The sequence below is a fragment of the Gambusia affinis genome, linkage group LG16, assembly GCF_019740435.1.
Source record: "Gambusia affinis linkage group LG16, SWU_Gaff_1.0, whole genome shotgun sequence".
NCBI classification, from domain to species: domain Eukaryota; kingdom Metazoa; phylum Chordata; class Actinopteri; order Cyprinodontiformes; family Poeciliidae; genus Gambusia; species Gambusia affinis.
In genome coordinates, this window is record NC_057883.1 from 12,096,751 (window position 1) to 12,117,172 (window position 20,422).

Sequence of the window (20,422 nt, forward strand, 5' to 3'; positions counted from 1 at the left end):
CAGGAATTAAAGATAAGTGACAAACTTTGGAAGGCATAAACTAGAGCATATTCACAAGTGTTCTGCCAATTCAACACTGAACCTGACAATACTCAGCAAAAATTGCCAAAATCCCCAGAAATCTTTGACTCAATGGCCTGAGTTAGCATGCTAAATGATAGAACAACTTGAAAAGAGAACTTAAGTTCTTCTCTTGAAAGGAAGAGGTTTCAAGAGAAATCTGGACATCTGGAGAGCAATGCAGAAATGTCTAGTTCCATATTTGGAGAAGGCTGGACCACATCACATCAGTTTCTGTTCAGCTTTCTCAATTTAATAAATATGACAATTATTATCTTATGCCTTTATTTGGGCTAGTGTTGATGTTCTACAGCCACAGACACTAAATATTCCATGATATTTAGATGTGAGCAAATGTGAAGCCACCTGACAGTGGAAACCTGGTCCAAACTGAGTCATCAACAGGACAGGTTCTCATTAGCAAATAATTTAAAGCGATTCAACAGAACTTGGCAACCCCTTCAGCAATATATTAATAACCCTATTTGAAGATGATTTGTTTTGATTATCGGTGTGATCAGATGTAAGTCCCAGGAAAAGGGGAGGAGGGTGGGTTGGGGGAGGTGATTGGGTCTTGAGAATGTCCTTATTTATGTCACTTTTGTTTTGTTTTAATTTTGTATTGTCTTTATGTTTTATGTTCACATAAAAAAAGAAAACAAACATGTATTGTTGAGGTTGTAATTCTCATGTCTGATTTCTCAATAAAACAGTTTGACAACAGATAATTTTCATAAGTTTTATACTTTTACATAAAGGTATAGAAATAAAACAGGTTGTTTCCCCCTGACAGGATAACCAACACCTCTTAGTTAGATATCCACTTTTGACAGTTCCTTGTCTTCATTATTTCTCTCACTTCTGCCATATCAGGAAGCCTCATTTAGATTCAGGTGCTGCTGGTTTGTTTTCAGATGACCAGCTAGGGGAGTTAAGCTGCACGAAATCAAAAGTTCTTCCCTATTGCTCTGACCTGCAGTCCAAACACTTAATTCAGAATTTTCTCCAGGTTTCATTTTGAAATAATTTGTGCTTACGATAATCTAGAAGGTTAAAGACATTTAAATTGTCCTATTGCAGAAGAATATAATGACCAGGACAGTCAGACAAAAGCAGAGAAGAAGAGGCCACAGGCAGGGGGAGAAATTCATAGCATAATGTTTAGGTAAGATGCCAATGTTGTTAATTTTGAATAGATAATTTAGTTATTAGGGGGGTAGAGGGGAGTACAACCAAGATTAATTTCCAGATCACAGAGTAAGAATTTTCTGGTCATTACAGTGACCAGGAAATTACAATAGCACTGCAGGAGACCACCAACAGCTGAAAAAATGTCACAAAAATGCCAGTAAAAGGTAACGGTTGACGTCAGGGAATCACAATGCAGAACTGAACATCTGTTCGGCATCATTCAGCGTGTCCGCTTGACAGCTAAAGGTGCAAAGTTCCCCTGAATAACCTTGTTGGAAACACAAAAAAACCTTGCCAGCAGTTGGTGAAGGACATATTGTGCTTGTGGATGTAGGGCAGCTGGTAGGACAGGAAGAACTGCACTGGAAATACGGATCGAGCACAATTATCGACAAAGCTCTCACAGTAATGAGATGTAGATGTAAAAAGAAGCATTTTAATAGCTATGTACAGAATAGATGGACTAGCAAACCCCACTGTATGATGTTAGTGACCGGCTTCAAAACTCTGCGCCCTGAATGGAGACCTTGAGAAATTTGTGAATGATTGCGGAAGTACTGAATTTAATATTTTATCTCTCCAACAGTCCAGTTTCAAGAAACAGCAAACAACTTTCTACAAAGATTTTGGTGATTTTATACAACCCTTCTCTGGACAAAACTGTTATGCTGCACTTTTTACGTAATTATTAAAAATATTTTACACTTAAAAGTCATCATATCTCATCCTAGGATACAGGCCTTTCAGCTGGCTTTTTAAAGGATGATCCAGGAGGTAAAAGTATATCTGGTGTTTGAACAACAGATTAAGAAGTAGGTGTGTTTTAGAGGGGATCTTAAGTATTTGTGAAATTCAGCAGCTGTGGTCAAATAGAGACGTTACAGCATTTATCCCTCCTACATTGTATAAATAAAGCACTCCGATCTGATTCATGACTTATACACATCTTGGCAAATTAACAAAAAAAACCTTTTTCTTTAAGGGCTCTAGGTTTCTTAGACAGAATCAAATCATGTTGTACATTAAACACAATAAAACCACTCAGTGTTGACACTGTGCAACTTTCCACTGACTTCAATGACATTATACAATAACTCCCTTTCAGTCCCAGCAGATGTTGGGTGCTGTTTATCGTGGAGCACCGAGATTCGTCAATGGATGTAGAGATCCATCAGTTCCTTTATTGCCCACACTCGGATATTTTCATTCAAAAATCAATGACTGCTTTACTAGCACTGTTTCTAACCTCCTTTCCATCACTAAAGGAGAGCGACTACAGACTCTATTGAAAGACTTTCACTGCCTTTAATGTTCCTTCAGTACAAACAGGCCTACTAGAAAGGCTTCATCCTACACAGTCCTTTCCACTTGGAAATAAGAACAACAAGACCAGATTCAGCTTTAGAGTTTCAAACAATGGAGAAAATATTACTGGAGTGTTTTCCTCTTTTCAGTGTTTTATTACTTGTATCTTTTTGCTTCTATTTGAGCATTTCAAGCAATCTGTTATAATTGTTAAGCTGTATCTTTTAATATCTATTCAAATAATAATAATAATAAAAATAAAAAGCGTGTAGCTTTCAGATTGCCTTTTATTGTGCAGCTGAAAAATTCGAGAGAACATCTTGTCTTGATGGGCTCATAAATGTCTTGGTGTTATTTCTTGCAGAGAACCTTCCAGTTGTAATGACATATGCTGGCTGTTCCTCCATCTGTTATTGTAAACTATAAGAAACGTAAGAAAACAAATCCACTCAATAAAAACCCAATGTCTGAATGATTTTTGTTTGTGAAAAAAAAATCCCAAACATACCTTTCACAACTTTGATTCCAGAGAAGGATGTCTTTTTAAGTTGATAGGTGTTTTTAAAATGTTGGCTACACTGCCTGTCATTAGAACCTAAAGAAAGCTCTAGAAATGACTTCAGAAAGACCAGAACGGTGTGAAATAGAGCAAATTACAGGAGATTTGAGTTTGATCCCCATAATTAAGGTTTAAAGTATCATGTAACCTGAATTCAAACATCTGTAGTAAGCACATCAGGATTTCAAATCCCTCTACTTTGGGGGGACCAGTTATGAACTTGCTGATACTTTAAATTTTCTATCTTGCCTCTCAGATTGTGCCCCAATTAGATAATCCAAAGTACATAAAGGTTTAACCTAATTTAATTTTAGAATTTCCTAATTTCAAACTGCAAAATGCCCGAAGGCAGGATGTTCAGATACCTCTTCATGTAAGTTAAAGTTTAAAGAACCATAACAACATGTTCTTTCATCATTATGAGCTGAACTTGGATTTGGCAATAACTACCCAACTCATCCCTTTAGCGATTTTCTTCGAATCTCAAATAAGTTGTGAACTCATTTAAGAACAGCTTTTTTAGCTCATTAGATTAATGCTGGCTAATTGGCATTTCCTGTCATGAATCCAAGGAGAACACCTGCTAGATGAAAACAGATTACTGTTTTCAAAAGGTCCATGGAATTATTATAGTCATGATTTAATGATGATCTTATTTGCATGTTTTGTTTTCTAAGAGCCAAAAACACTAAAACATTAGACTGTTCATAGGGCAACGTGAATTAAGAGTTAACAGAGTGAAGCTCTGCTTTGTTTTGCTGTCAGTGTTAATTTCAATCCCCTTTTCCCTTTAGGTAAGAAGAAGTAAGTCATAAAAAACCTCACTGTGTTAATATAATAAAAATCTGTTCACCCTATTTCAATTATTAATAAAATTTTATTAAGATTAAGTTCTCCACAAATTAGATTTTTTTTTAATTATCTGTAAGTATTAACATAATTCTTTCAATTTTTTTTACTGGTGTTAGTTTGACAAAATACATCAATCAAATACAACATTAATTCCATTAAAATGTTCAAGTATAAAGCAGATGTGTGGAACTATTGTACCATGCTTTTACTGATGGTGTGAAACAGAGCTGCTGTAAATGCTGTGTGGCAGACCCACCTTCCTTTATAACACTGATTATGATTTACTGGATCTGGCGGATGAGTACTGATCAGATAATGCCTTTTTTAATACCAAGTTTTCCCAGTGAAGTGTAATGGGCACCATTAAGTTTAAGATATTTAGAGTGCATTCACACCATTTTGTCCACTTTAATCAATCTCTAGTTTGTTTACCTGGAATGTCTGGTTTGTTTGGAGAGGTGTGAATGCGTAATCAAACTCTGATGTGGACCAAAAAAGTGAACTGCCTAGACTGGATCTCGGTTCAGTCGAAGTGAACTCTGCTATATGTAGATCCACAAAGTGTAACTTATTTATTTATGACAGTAATTAAAATAGTACTTCCCATTAAAGGATCTATTGTCCAGTATGTTGTTATAATTCCCTCAATTAATAGAAACTTAAAAAAAAAAAAAAGAGAGTGAGAAATGCCTTTCTGAAAGTATTTCTTTTACCAGATGCTCAAATGAGCTAACAGCACTCATCTTCCTTCTAGGACAAATCATGCAGTGACACTAACATTAGCTTCCTCCCTCTGTTGTGATTCATGGATATTTCTGCTAATAAGCTGTTCGCTTTGCAGTCCCGGTTAATCACATGCAGACAAAACTTCCAGAAGAACATTGTATTGAACACTGTAATTAATGACTAGCTCCATGTTCAACAGCTCTTTCCCTAATGGCCTGTAGCTAAAGGTGGTCTGAAATTAAGGTGTGGACTGCATCTGGATTTACTTGACTTTTAAATTGAATCAAAAGGAAATTATAAATGTTTTGATAATGTTGCTCTGTTTCTGGACTAGCTGAGTGGAGGACACCCTGCTCGTCATCTAATGTCAGCTGCAGACTGCGCAGTGCTCTGCACAATTAACCCTGTGCCACTTGCATGATGCCATTTTAACATCAACACAGCAGCAGTGAGAGCTCGTAAATATGAAAGAGGTTCCACAGAAAATGAAATGCATGACCTGTAGTGCTGCAGACTATTTGGATTTTACTGGAGCTTAAACTGATGACTTTGTCTAAAAATGTAAACTCAAAACTGTGTTGATAAATGAATGTCAAAACGAAATAGAATTTCACATAAAAATGTCCGGGCAAAAATAATGCATGACAATAGAATAACAAGTTCGTAAACAACTTTATATCCTTGTAGGGATCTCCTGAGCTCTGCTGCCAGTTTCAAAATTTAATTTGGCTCATGATAAGGAGCCCTTGGTTGGTTATCTTTACTTCATTACTCCTTTTTATCTGAGTTCTGGAGACTCTCATTCTGTCTGGTAAACAAGTTGTCATTTTCAAACTTAGATGTATTCACTGAGGCAACTCATGCATCTACAGATTAAATAAAACATGTGGCAAAGGCATCTGAATATTACAAATGCTCACAATGCTTTCTTTAATTATTTTTGATACAATTGGAATCCATTTGCATCTTTTAAACTCTGCTTATAGGAAATGGGAATTTCATCTTTACGTCCTTAAAAATGCGCCCATTACATGTTGAAGCGGGAGCTGCTGTGTCTCTGTGTCGAGTTCAGAGGAAATTGAATCAGTTATATTAATTCAATTAGGGAGAATTTTAGGTTGACAGAGGAGGATATTATCTGAACCTTGACCAGTATACGCATGTCATTGCACAACACGGCATAATGAAGTTAAAAATCACAGAAAGTAGCTGTGCGACTTCCGGACATGTTTGATCAGATTTGGGAACGGTGAAGACATGTGAGACACATTTAGCTGACGCACAAACACCCACACACACTCAGAGGAAACAACTCTTGAAGGACATCGAGTTTTGTGATTCGAAGTGTTTTCCACTGAAAAATGTTTTTAATAAACAATATTAAAGCCTTTTCCAAACAAAACAAAGGCTTTGCTGCACTTACCCACGGTGCAGTTGGTGGTGAAGTGAGGTTCAACTGTGGCAGAATCATCATGGGGGATCCGTTGATCGTAGCTGGCTGAGATCCGAAAAGGAGACCCCCTGCTGGTCCGCAGGGTGAGGTGGACCACTGCCCAGCTGCCGAGGAGAGAAAGCAGGAGTAGGGTCAGTGCAATGAGCAGACACCACGGCTGACAGAAACAGCGGCAGCATCTGTGAGGGTTCGGCGTTAGCGGGGCCTGGGCCGGCTCAGTGGAGGCTCCTGGGGGCTCAGAGGGAGGACTGTCCAGGGTTTCCCTGGAAGTCGCCACTGGGACTTCCTCAGCCCCCTCCATTTTGGGAGGGTCCCCTTCTTCCTTTGTCTGCTGATGCATAGCCCACCCTTAAATCCCACCTCACAAGATAATCCAGTTCAGGTAGTGATCTGTGCCTGGAATTGAAAGATCAATATGACAGCAGGTGTGCAAGCTGAAAACAACACCACCACACTCAGGTGAAGTTTCCTGTGTGTGTGAGAGAGAGAATGCTGCACTGAATGCTGTCCTTCCTCCACCAGTGGCGGGCTTTGTGCACTTCAACTGGCTCTAATTTTATTAAGCAAATTGCGTTGATTTCTCCCTGCCTAGAAGCACATCAACAATCCCTCTCTCTCTCTCTCTCTCTCTCTTTTCCTCCCTGTCTTCCTCTTTTTCCCCTCCCCCTGGTTTGCTACCCATCCCCTCAGTTTCAAGTCAAGGCATTAAATATAAGCAGGCTCCTGTAAACACATTTCACTGATGAAATTTTTTTTGGTTGTGGTTTACAAGCACCAGGCACTTGCAGGCCGACCATGACCATCTGCTCCCGGTAGCAGGAATTATCTTCATATTACAGGAGTCACAAATGCCTGGTCACATATTTCACGCTTCAGGGATCAAATCCTCACTGACAAAAAAATACAATAGAAAAACCAAAATATGTGAGTTTATTTAGCTAATTTTAGGACACACTTTAAGTTTAACTCTAACAACTAAAGTCCTACTAAGTTTTTGGTCTTTTGAATATAAGAGAGAAAGAGGTCTTTGTATATTTCAACTGTATCAAATAGTGGACAATTTTGAGAGATCTTCCATCCTACCCTTTCCCCAAACATTCAAATCACTATTGCTTCACGATGATTTGGGTATTTTAGAAGCACGAGCTAACATAATTGCTTCAAAGATAAATATAACAAAAATAGAAATAGAAAAAGCTTAGCACAAACTGAACAATTCATGTGTTTTCTTAGCTTACAGTTAAGTAAAATTATGCAGAACATATTATATTTTCAGTTACGGCACTGGGTCATTTCGAGTGTTTTTGGCCCATGTTCAGAATTACTGATTGTTGTGCATTTAAAATTTATCAGCGGTGGACACAAACAAACAGAAGGGATTAAATTTTAAACAAAATTGTATTTACTTGCCAGAGATGAAAAACAGAAACAGCAAATAGAAAATAAACCCCATTTTAATTGAGATTTTTACAGATCAGGACATAATAAAAATAACTTGGTCTCAAGTGCAGAACGACATTCAACAGATTCACCGTTGTCATTCTCTATTAGTCAACCTGCAGAATCTGTGTATATATCCTTAAGCACGCCTGTGCTGTTTTTCTGTTTGAGTGAAATAAGGAGCAATATGACAGAAAATTTATAAAAAGAGCAAACAAGGACAAGCTGTTGATAAGTACTGAAGGAGAAAGACCCTTCTTTATTTGAAAGAAGAGCAAAAAAAACAACATGGCAGCTTGAAAAGTTTGATCTGACTGAACCTCAAGGCCTCTGGAAGAATGTCACTTTGATAAATGAACCCAGAGTAGAGATGTCTGAACGTAATGCACAACACAATGTTAAGAAAAAAACCTATCACTGCAAATCAGCATCAAACATAACAACTGGCAAGCACGGTGGAGGAGGAATGATGACCAGGATTAGTTCTCTCTTTATGCCACTCATCATGAAAGTTAAATGCCATAGTATTCATAATAAAGCAAATACTTATTTTTTAAGGCTAGATTTGTTTTTACAAGGGATGCAAAACTACAAAGGAACAAATATGGAAATGTTTCCCTGTTTTATAAAGACTTTAAAAGGTCTTAAAACGGTTTGTTCTGTTATGCTGAGAGAACTTAGCAGAACCCAACATAGCAACCATGATGAGCGCGCAGATAAATAGGAAGCTGCGTGTTTGTTGCGGAGCTTATTTTATGCTTTGTTAGTTGAGCAAATACAAATGCACATTCACACACAAACAGGTTGTGATTTTTTTATTTATTTCCCAAACGTCTAAGCTCCAGCGCAACATTTCTAACTTCTCCATGTTTTCCCCAGTCGCTCTCACCTCTGCCCTGTCACTTCTCTCTCAGACATTTTTTGCCCCACCCTCCCCCCTGCCTTTATCACCCCAACGCAGCACAAAGCAGAGGGAGGATGCTGACCAAATAGGAAATGATGTCGCAGCTCCAAAGTGCGGTGTTACTGAGCACCTCTGCAGTGTTGGACCTGCTCCCTGCTATACTCCATAACAGGGAGGAAATGAAACCCTGGATACAGTGAGTGCTGCCACCGTGTCCATGATAACCTTGAAATGACGGCACTGAGCAATATGTGCCATACATGCTGTTAGTGAAATCACCGTGGGTTCAGCCACAGGTCAAATCAAAGAAAACAACTTCCTCTAGGGGTAAAATAAAAACACATGTAAAGAGTATTTGACAAAAGAAAAATATGATAATACTAAAATCAACAGATGATTCTGTTAAAAGTTAATTTTTTTTTTAACTCAATCTGATAAATTATTGCAAATATTCTGCTCAAGTCCTGGGGTGTTAAATTATTTTTATGGCTTATCATGGCTACGTCTCTGCAGGCACACGCAGGACTGATTAACGGAGTAGCACATCAGAGCAGAGCTGCCAAGCAACATCACTCAAACATTTAAATCACATTATTATTGGACCATCCCAGCAAGGTGGTCCTAAATGTAAATAAATGAAATAAAAAATGAACGTTAAAGGCTCTTGTTGAGAGATTTCTGTGGACGGGTAATCTGCAGGCTGATGTTAGTAATTCTCACTTTTGTCCCATTGTGTCCTGTAAACAGCTTGTTGGTTATTCAAAATCATCTGACCTTAGTTCACAATGCTGCTTGGTATAATGGGGCTTTTACAAAACAACAGAAAAAACAACACTGCACTGACCAACAGTCTTTTTTGCACATTTGACAGTTCTCATTTGATAATGCTTTTCATTTCTGCTCCCTCAATGCTCGGCTCTGGCTAATGTCTGGCTTTTCATTTTCATTTGCTGTGTTTTCTTGTTAGTGAGGATGTGGGATGCTTGTGTCCTAACCACATTAAGGTTTATTTGTCTTGTGGGTTCTGGCTTATATTAGCACAAAGCCTCATCTGTAAGGACAAACAGTTTATATGAGAAAAAAAAAAAAAAGAAGACATTTCTTCTACCAACTTAAACACAGGCTCAAAGGGATGTTGGAGTAAAACCACCCTATAAAAAGGAGCTTGGGATATTAGCAAATATTCGCCGTTTAAACATTTCATACATATTAGTTTGCAAATACCAATTCAGCATTTTAATTTTAATTTGATGGGAAGACAGTTGCTCAGTCAGTAATTATTGTGACAAACAAAAAAGCTGGCATGTTTATAGAGTTTTATTAAGAATGAATATGGGAACGTAATATAAAAAAGAGGGATTGTAAGCCTTGTAGTTCAAAGAAAGTCTTCCTTCAACACAAACCAATGTTTTTATGCAGCTTTGGCTATCTTGGGAATTTTAATGACAGTGCTAACAGTTCATTGACACATTTTAACTTTGCATCATAACCTTGTTTGTCAAGGGGAAAAAAATAAATCTCATCAGAAAGTTCAACTTTCCACCACGCTGGGATTTTTTTACCCTGAGGCAGAAGCTACTAATGCTGCATTGCACTGAAGTGTACATGTTTGGTCAGAATCACAGACAGATGAAGGAGTCCTCAAATTGCACCATTCTTTGAATTTTACATTATAAAAGCAAAACTAACCTCATTACAAAACAGAGGATAGCGAGAACCTGCACTATTTGAAACTGAAAAGCAATCCAGCTGAGGCGCTCGAGCCAAAGTGTTCCTAGTAAATACGCGGCTTTCAATCACATGCAAACATTCAACTTCAAGTGCCTTGTCCAATGTATCTGCGATAAAACTAAGAGATGGGACAGAATGGAAACTCCTTTACATGGTAATGGGATTTTTAACCCCTACGAGATGTGGTTATGTGTTTCAATCACCTGTTTGCAGATAGAAGTTTTTTTTTTCTTTTTCTTTTTCTTTCAGTGGCACTAAGATGAGGCTGATTGAAGATGATACTGCAAACAAATAGGTGCGCACGCAGGTGGCTGGGGTTAAGAGCTTACGAGATGGGCTGTGGAGGAGGAGTCGACTGCTGACATGACTGCTGCTGGAAGTGGGTACTCTACCTGAGCCACATTGATTTTGACTGTCAAACCAGCCTGTTAGGAGGAGGGCAGATTAGGCAGGAGGGCGCAGCATGTTACAGATGAATGAATCCTTCCATCTTAAACTAAACTGCCAGAACGCAGCAGAAACCCACAGTTTTTGATTACTTTCAGAAAAACATACTCCTGATCAACTATTTATCTTTTGTTTTAAAAATTCAACAACACTTAGTACGGGAAGCATCACCATGCACCACATTTTAGGAACACTGCATCCTTTCCCCCCTAAGACATGCTCCTCGTTTCACAGCGAAACTTTATGAACACTGTAAAGTGTGAAAGGCCAGATCAGGGTACAGTAATGGTCAGGCTTTTACAATTTCACAGACTAGAATTTGGGATGGCACTCAGGGCAGCTCTCAGGCATTGTGAATTCAGATGAGTCCCGTCTGAAAACATCCGTCTTACATTTCTAAGCTACATAAATTACTCAGACAGAAAATGGAATCAATCTGCCACAAGCAAATTACAGAAGATGAAACCCTGAAATATAAACTAACAGGCAAAAAACATCCCAGGTGTACACTTTAATACGATCTAAACACAAGAACATGGAGACAAAGCTGAAGGATAGCTGAAGAACAAGTGACTAATTGTATGTTTTTGTTGTTTGAAGTTTTTTGCTGCAATTAAAAAAAATAATACTTGTAAAATCCTGCTTTACAGTGACTGCTCATAAAAGGAAAGAAACAGCTCTCAGAATCAACAAAAACTGGCATTGACAGGTTTATAAAAAACATTGAAACTGGCTGTAAATTTCTGGTCAGAGGAACCACAAGACTCATAAATACAATCCAGAAAAAACACTTTAAAACACGTCAAATATACAGGATATAAACATACATAAAAAACTTTAGATGGAATAATAGGGCTAACCTGATAAATATCTAAAGGTCAACAGGGTGCAAACAGCAGACCTTTTAAATTTGCTTCTATATCTGGCCTTTCTTGCAGCATTTTAAACTCTTGATCTATAGCCCTTTACACTTTCTGATGTCTTTTGTAAAGGTTTTTTTTTTTTCCTGACTCCAGCACAATATTGAAACTGCTGAATTTTTAAGAATTTTGTAATAAGCAGTCTCCAGGCAAAGGTAACTTGTCCCCATATGCTTAGAAAATATGACACATAAAGGCATTACAGAACAAGAAGGCAGCAACTAGGGGTTTCTCAAACCCCTCCATGAATTTGACACATTACCTATTAATAAAAGTCTGCTATGGATATGTCACAAAAGCAATTATAATTTATAAAACCAAAGATGTCAACAGACGAAGGTGTGAGCAACATATTTTCAACAGAAACAGTTTTGAGTGCTTATTTGCATGAAAGTTGGAAGATCTACAGATTTGCACTTGTCAATCATCTTTAACATGAAAAGATTCTTGTTATTTCCTTACTGAAACATTAGATGATTGCAGACAAATTAATCCAGTTTATCAAAGTCAGATTAAAAAAAACCCCAAAATGGATGAAGAACTCAAGAGCTGCTGCATAAATTTAATTTAATAAACAATATTTTTATATCTGATGGGGAAGCCTGTTTTATATGAAGGTCAAATAATTTAATTAAATGCTAAAATAAAATCAAACCTCAAGAAAAAATTCAAACGATATATCTAAAGAAGCAAAGTCTGTGCTAATGAGCGCATAAGACTGAAGTTCTGAAATAATTTATGAGATTTATGAGGAGGAGCAGTGAAGCTATTGCCTAATTGAAAAATATGACCAATGGACAATCTGTAAATTAAAAAAAAAATTTAAATAAAGTAAGGGCTCTGCTGGTTTTTATCAATTTTTAAAAATCTCCTTAGTGTAATTGATCTGGCATAAATTTAAATTGTAAAAATAGGTAATGCCTGGCATTGGATAAATGGTAGTTTTGGGAATAAATTAAATGAGCAAAACTCAGCTGTAAGTGCCAATAAATTAAAAAAAAACAAAAAAAAACACCTAAATTGCCTGGCTTTTCTTTCTGAAAATGTTAAAAAAAATAAATGAGACTGCATGAGTGAGTGCAGGTATTTAATGATACTCGTGGGGTCCAAGCAAACCGCTCAAAACCACAAGAATAATGATGAGCAAGAGAAGCAGCAAACCATGGGTCTCTTTTCAAAACGACAACAAAATAGGCTAGCTGAGCTTGTTGTTTACTGTTGATTGGCTGGTTGCTTCACTTCGGTGCCCATCTGCGCTCTAATATCTCCAGCCAGTTTTATCAGGTTGAAGGAATTATTTTAAAACACATATCTGTAGTTAAGCAGAAGACAGGCAGCAGGTAATCCTAGCACAAATAGTATAACTTCAAGAACCAGAGGCTCTTTAGCCATCTGGGAGAGTGGGAATAAAAAACAAAACACTTGGCTCTGAACTGCCATGTGGGTTGTTCACTTTCTGATGGTTCAGTGTTTTCAAGTTTTGATACATTTAATTTAATTTTATGTCTAAATGAGGAAAGTCTTACGGTTCACATTGTGCTTCGGTCTAGTAATTTAAATTAAAGTTGTAGCTCCTGGTAAATCCTTAATTTATTATTTTGGGTTAGATTTGAGCTAATTTATTTAATAAGTGTGTTTCGAAACAGTTGGGCTTCAGTTAATTTAAGTGTATATTACACACATACATTTTTAAAAGCACCCAAGTTTATTTCATTGGTTCAATTCACCCAGAGTGTTTTATCGGTCATATGAACATAAATAATAAACAGCATCTGAGCACAAAATATAGCTTGTGCATTAGAAAACCTCCAGACAACAGAAACATCCATCCTTCTAAACCCGATTCCCTCACCATATCAGAAAATGTTAAAAGAAAAGCTTTCAAAATAGTACTGCCCTGCTTACAAGACACACAAGTACAGACACGAAACATATGTTCAACTAAAACATGTATTTGAAAGCCACACTTTCATGAAGAAAGTGTCTACAAAGACAAACAAAATCACTTCCATTTCTTGTCTATTTGGCATTTTACTATGAGGCAGAGTTGCAGAATCATCACCTGTGGCATGGAAACGGCATGTTGAGATCTATCCCACCTATAGCCAGTAAAGTTCAACTCTGATTTCAGTGAACACTTCATTTTCTTGTACTTTCCACCCTTGTCTTTGCTTCATATTTCTTTCCCATTGATCATATGAGTTGGTTTCCTCTTGGAGCTTCACAATCAGATGTGTTATTCCGCCCACACCCCGTATGGCTCAGAATAATTCAGAGGTTGCAACTCCTCAGTGGGAGTGCTCTTTAATGACACTGCGCTGATTGAAATATCACAGCAGCCGTGAGGTGGGAAGTTACAGGGTTGGGGGCTTTAAAGTACCATAAAAAAATGAGAGGACGCATTCTTTTCAAAGAATAATAGACAGCATCATTTTACTCGAATCGGTGCTACCAGCCCAGGCTCCTGGCATTAATGTAGACGTTGCAGTTCATTCTCCAGAGAAGCTTCCTCCGTGACTGATCTCCAGCTAATTTCTAAGTTCACCTTGTCGATGCTAAATTAAACTGCAAATCCAATTTCTTAGGTTTTCTACTGTACTTTATAAAGCACATGAAGCATGCGAGCTCTCCATGAATTACCAGATTCAGTAATGAAAACGTTGCGGCTTTACACTGCTGAGCTATTACAAAGATGAAAGGTACGGGAGAGGTTGGGGGGGTTTGTGGTGTGATGGGGTAGGATCACATGGCTCCTTGCACTTTTTAATTATGACCCCAAACTCAATTACTTTGCAACCTGGTAGTTTAGAGAGCCAAGGGAAATTGCTCCAAAAGAGTGACAGCGCTTGTGATTAAAGCATGTTCACTTTGCAACAACGACAAAAACATGCTGCAGATGAAGCCCTGAGCTCCCAGGAAATGACTGATGGCTGAAAACAAAAGGAAAAAAGTCAACTTCCTCTAATTGACTTATTCATCATGTGGCACCAGACCACAACATATGTTATGGGCAGTTTACCTGTACATGAGTAGAAAAAAAACGCTGTTGTTTTACTTTTTAATAGTATAGCTGGCAGAAGTACAATGTGCTGACACTGCAGATAACTGAAAAATAAAAGGTAAAATTTTAAGGGATCAACTGAGGTTCTATGTGTATTCGCTTGAAATCTTTATTTTACGTTAGTAAGAAGTGCCAAGAACAGCAGGTTGCATGAGTGAGCCATAAAATGTTGACTTCTGTGAAACTGTGTTTAAATTCAGCTTTTCTTGTCATCTCGAAGCGAGCGCTGACAAGGTTAATGGTACTGGTGTGCAAGATATTTAGAATAATCTTCTACAAGATTATTCCAAGTGTTTCAATGATCCATTCAGGAAGTCACAAAAGAACCAGGAACAACATCTAAAATATGAAAGGCTTCCCGTCTGGGAAAGAGAACATTCAGCAACTCACTCTCCTATAGAAAACAAAAAATATAGAAATTCCTTTAAACAACTGAATTAATGAAGGCAGAACCATACCTGCCTGAGATTACCTTTTTTCCAAACATCATGCAACATTTTTATACTTTTCCTACATCTCTGTTTATTAGGTTCCATTTCCCAGCACCAAGTCACGGGCAGATATTTGTGACAACAAAACCTTCATGCATAAACATTAAAAATAAAAAAGCAGAAGGAATTTTAAGCAGTATAGTTCCAATGTTTCTTCATGTTGGGGGGTGAACTTGTATGTTTACAGTGAATAAAAAGGGAATACGTGAGTGGTATTTACTAGTCCCTTTCAGCCCATCAAAGGAAAGTTTTCCATGATTAAATATGTTTCGATCATACACTTCTAAGGAGGGAGTGTTTGGATAAAAGCTTGGAGAGCAGAAATCAGAGTGAATGCATTTTGATTTGGTTTTAATGCGGTTCACCAGCAAAATGAAATATTATCTACATCAGCAGCAAGAGATTTTAAGTTACACAGGATCTTTGGTATGTCCTTGTGATAAAAAAAGATGTTATTTATTCATTGAGAGTGGACATTACAAAAGTAGGAAATAGTTGAGCACTTATTGGCTGAACAACTGCTCAAAATGCTTTTAAAGGCTTTTTGACATTTGGCAGAGTTTTATTCCCAGCTTCTCTGGCACATCAATGTCTTTTTAGTGACATTTTTAACAATTCAGGAAGCAATTTATGTTAGTCTTGTAGAGTGGAGATATACTAAAATACTGTATAATTACCTATTTCAATACTCTGTTGACTGACAGAGAGTGAAAATGATTCCACCCAGACAGCGTGTCATCATTACTTTGTTATATCAAGGTCTCTTTTTAATTAGGTTTAGGAAGCATAAATATCTGTGATTTAAAAATAGAAGACACCTCATCAACATAGACCTGGTACTAAAATATGTATGGTTTTTACTCCCACAGCAGTGAGTCCTCAGGTTGCCACATGCCTTCTTTTTTCTAGTTTGGAAGTCCTTTAGTCATAAACTTAACATGTCCGGAGAAGATGCTGGCCATCCAAGAACTGGTATGTTTTCAGCTGCCAGGTATTGTCTACAGCTCCTTGCAATATGGGGCCAGGCATTATCAAACTGCAAGACGAGAAAGTGGTCGTGGATGAACGGTACAACAATGGGACTTAGGATCTCGTCATGGTACCTCAGGGCACTCAAAATGACACCAATCAAAAGCACCTGAGTTCATTGTCCATGACATACACCTACCCAACATGACATGACACGATGAGGACGACAAGGATGCAGATGAGCTGATGGTTTCTGACACAAAGAATATCTGGACAGCTGCTCAAATCGATTGTTTCAGCAGTTGTCCAGGCGGCTGGTCTCAGACAAACAGCCACCTGGTTGTCTGAGAACTTGGTGGTGAATATTCTGGATGTTAAGGTCCTGTACTGGTGCGGTTACACCTGAGTTGTGAGCCTGGTTGGATGTACTGCCAAATCTCTGAAGCGTCTTTGGAGAAGGCCTACGGTTGATAAATGAATATTAAATTCACGGGCAAATGTTCTGACAGACATTCCTGCAGTCGGCATGCCAATAACAGGCTCCCTCAAATCCTGTGTTATCTGTGACATAGTGCTGTGTGATTAACCAGACTTCAGAGTGGCCTTTCATTGTGGCCAGCCCCAGGAACATTTGTGCAATAATATTTAATATGCCACACCTGTGAGGTGGGATGGACTGTCTTGGCAAATGTAAACATTTGCAGGAAATCTATTGTTTGTAAAAAAAAAAGGTTTGGATGTTTGTATCAGCTGATGACAAAATGGAAACAAAAACAAACATGCTGCATTTATATTTTTCTTCAGTGTAATAGCTGATGAACACAGATGTAGTAATTATCTGCTTTAAGCAGAATGTGACCTTTAAGTGTAAACTCAGACCTCTAAGTGGAAAAACCTGGTAATAATTGGCATAAATGAATTTCCTTGGTAATTTTATTGAATCTATGATTGATAATTATAATTTAATTAGCACTTATTAATGAAAGCATGCTTTTGTCAAACTGTCTTAGCACATTTTGCTAATTACCAAGAATTTAAAAATAAATCAAACTAAAAGAGCATCTTTAGGAAGGATGAAAATAAACCATGTGTTTTAGAATCCTAGAAAAGGCCTGATTGGTCATTATTTGTTGATAACTCAATGGTATTCTGCAAGAATAATGACATAAGCTGCAATCATGAGGAGTAAATCCACGATCGCCACCAACAAATCCATGATCAAATAATTTCTGCCTGCTCCAGTGGGAGTAACTCTGTGTTTTATGCACAAATCCCTCGTAATGCTTCCACAGAAGAAATACTGAAATGCCTTTAATCAAAAAATAGTTAATTTGAGTAAGTAAAGGCTCCAAAAGTGTAAACATTTTGCAGTTAATAATAAAACCCTGTTCAGAACTCAGAGTTTGTTTTTCTTAAACCTCCGAGTTTGTGCCAATAAAGAATCATTGATCATTCAAGCTTTCCGGCACTGTGAGAGTCCATTTAATTCAAAAACACAAAAAGCCATTTTGATGTCTAAATGGCATCAAAAAATATTCTAGCATCATTTCCAAAACAGTTTACATCTAAACAGAGACTTGGACTGTAAGTTTAGGTTTCAAAGTGATTCCAATCAAAACTTTGATGAAAAGCCCTTTAAGTTAGCTGAACTTAAGGCAGCGGTGTCTTTATCTTAGAGATAAATCTGAATGAGGAGGCTGTGCTAAATAGCAATGAGGTGTTATTCTCCTGTTGTGTAAAACAACTGAAAGGATGGATGAAATGCAGCTTTGCAGATGATTAAAGCACCCAGTCTGTCTCGCCCAGTTGCGGGAAGGGCTGAAAGTGCCCAAAACAGAGTCCAATCAGGCTCAGCTCAAAAAGGTATGATTAGATTTTGTGCTATCAGTGATGCTGCTTGATGGAGCAAAAAACAACAGCCTGAGCTGTGTTACTCAAAAGTGATGCCTGAGGACTCTCAGAGCAGAGAGGTCAGTCACTGATTAAAGATTTGATCTCTATGCACAAAACACCCTGATATGAATACACGTCATCTCAAAAACGTATAGCTCTCCGTAGGAGTTTATTAAAAAACTACAAATTTGGATGGAAACAGCAGCTACCCACACTTTAATATGCATCAACATACAAAGTGAAAATCCTCCTTGTACTACTGCAGAAACCAATATTTTCAGTGCTCCTCATCTCTGCGCTTTAGTCAATCAGCAGTAAAGAAAATGTTATGGCGATCGGGGACTGGCTGCTTTGAAAACACCAGCCAATAGCAAGTCAAGTAGAATTGCATATAGGTATTACAACTTGGCAAGCTGTATTTCCAAATATTTCAAATATTCTCCATAGTAAATCTATGAACAGGTGGTTTCTCTGCTTGTTGGAGTTACATTCCACGGAAAAATACACTAACAGGCGAGTGTCCACTATAACCTTTTACCACACCACTGACACAAGTAGGTTTACAGCGAAAGCTTGTTGACAAATACATTCTATACTCCAGCTCCGGCTGCGGTTGCAAATATGATTTAAAAGAAATTAAGTTAATGTTCTGCTTTCGAGAAGCTGCTACAAACCCTTTCCATCATTTGGGCCGTGTAAAAAAAATCTTGAATTCATGACTACCATCTTCTCTGAAACCTGCCTGCATGTTTGCACCACGTTTCAATCAAACATAATGCAAACCTCCGCCATTCAAACGAAATGAAATTGGGCCGGGTTGACAAAGCACATATCCCGGTGACAAAAAGAAAGCCTTCGAGTGAATAGGTGGTGAGAACAGTTGCCATGAAAGCTTCATGTGCCTGCAGGGGAAGATGAAAGGAACAACCCCTCTGTTTTGCTTTATTCTAGTCATTACAAACAGCCGCTCTGCAGCTTGCTTCTTTAATTTGTCTGGTGTGCAAGACTTGAGGAAAAAAAAACAAAAACGAGTCCAATAACTGAGCATCCTAAAATTCCATTTTTATTATTTTCCTCATTAAAAGAGGCACACCTCTTATAAAATAAAATTGCAAAGACGTCAAGGAGCAAATTGTAGGAACTCACTTGTATTAAATTGCAACACGTTTGAAGGTATTTGTTTATCAACTTTATTTGGTACATCAATATAGATATAAATTGCCTGCGGTCTCTACATGCTCGTTCAGGAGGAATGAAAGCTGCAAAATCATTGATTCAAAGTGATTGGCTTGGTTTCCTTCAGTAGAAAACGTTTTACCAACTGCAATAATAAACTAAACTTCACTGCATTGTTTAAACTGGACTGTATATCATTGACTTTGAATTTATCTGTATGACTGGATTAAATTGAAACCATTGTTTTATTCATAAATTTGCTCTTTTTCATTTATTAATGTGCATTTCTTGTCCATTGGCGCCAAATAAACAGAAGTGAATCTTATCCTCCATTTCAAGGTCTATAGCAGATTATATAAGGAACAGGTTGGAATGAGGCCAATCCTTCTCAATACTAAAAAGTGATGCAGTACTTCAAGTGTTATTTTTTCCCCCCACTCTACTTGTAGAGGTGTTTCTACCTGTACAGATACACAGGGTGGTCTGCTCTACTTTTTGGATCCTTAAACCTTGTTCCGCTTTAAAAGCAGAAAACCTGCCTGGAAGAATGGCGGCTTTGTATATTTTTGTTGCTTGTTTGCACTGTTTTATTTCATTAAGAGAGGAGAGCAAATTTTGGACAGAGAGGTGAGTCAGTGACAGCGACATGCAGCTTGTGACAGCTGTATAATGTATTCTGTTGTTCTGGATGAACTTTGTCATATCAGAAGAGAGAACCCAGCCGATGGCATCTGGGGTCATCGGGTCAACTTGAAGCTTAGACTGAAACTTACGGGCAGAATTTTAAAGAGGTGGCCATTTGGACAATAAGTCTTGACAAAAGTCCAACAGAGATCCCAATTTAAAAAAAAACAAATTTGTAGGTTTTCACATATTCACATATTTTGTTTATTTTTCAATTCCTAGGAACATCAAAAGTACCACAAGTCTTATCAAAAAACATTTTTAATGAAGCAGCATGTAGTTGTACAAAACTAAATCAAATGTTAAAAACTTTGCAAGAATTTAGCTCTTTTTGCCAATTTTAATTCATATAAAGGCTCAATACTGATTACTTGAAGCATCAAAACGTTTGGATTTGCTCGTTACGTCTCATGCTTCATAGACAGGTGTGCCCAATAATGAGATAGGATATTTACGGTGGCCAATTGCAAGTTGTCCTTTGAAGAGTGACAGAATGGGATCCTCAAAGCAACGCTCAAAGGTTTCTAAAAACACAGGCTGTTCAGATACATGGGTCCAGT

General features: G+C 37.6%; 1 protein-coding gene across 2 annotated transcripts in view; it reads right to left on the reverse strand.

Moving 5' to 3' along the window:
• alk (ALK receptor tyrosine kinase) overlaps window positions 1-20,422 on the reverse strand; it is a 391,179-nt gene that overhangs the window by 91,627 nt on the left and 279,130 nt on the right. For both annotated transcript variants that reach the window (XM_044143747.1, XM_044143746.1), the window contains exon 5: window positions 6,117-6,250. In XM_044143747.1, coding sequence (XP_043999682.1) covers window positions 6,117-6,250 — 134 coding nt within the window. The remainder of the gene's footprint in view (window positions 1-6,116; window positions 6,251-20,422) is intronic.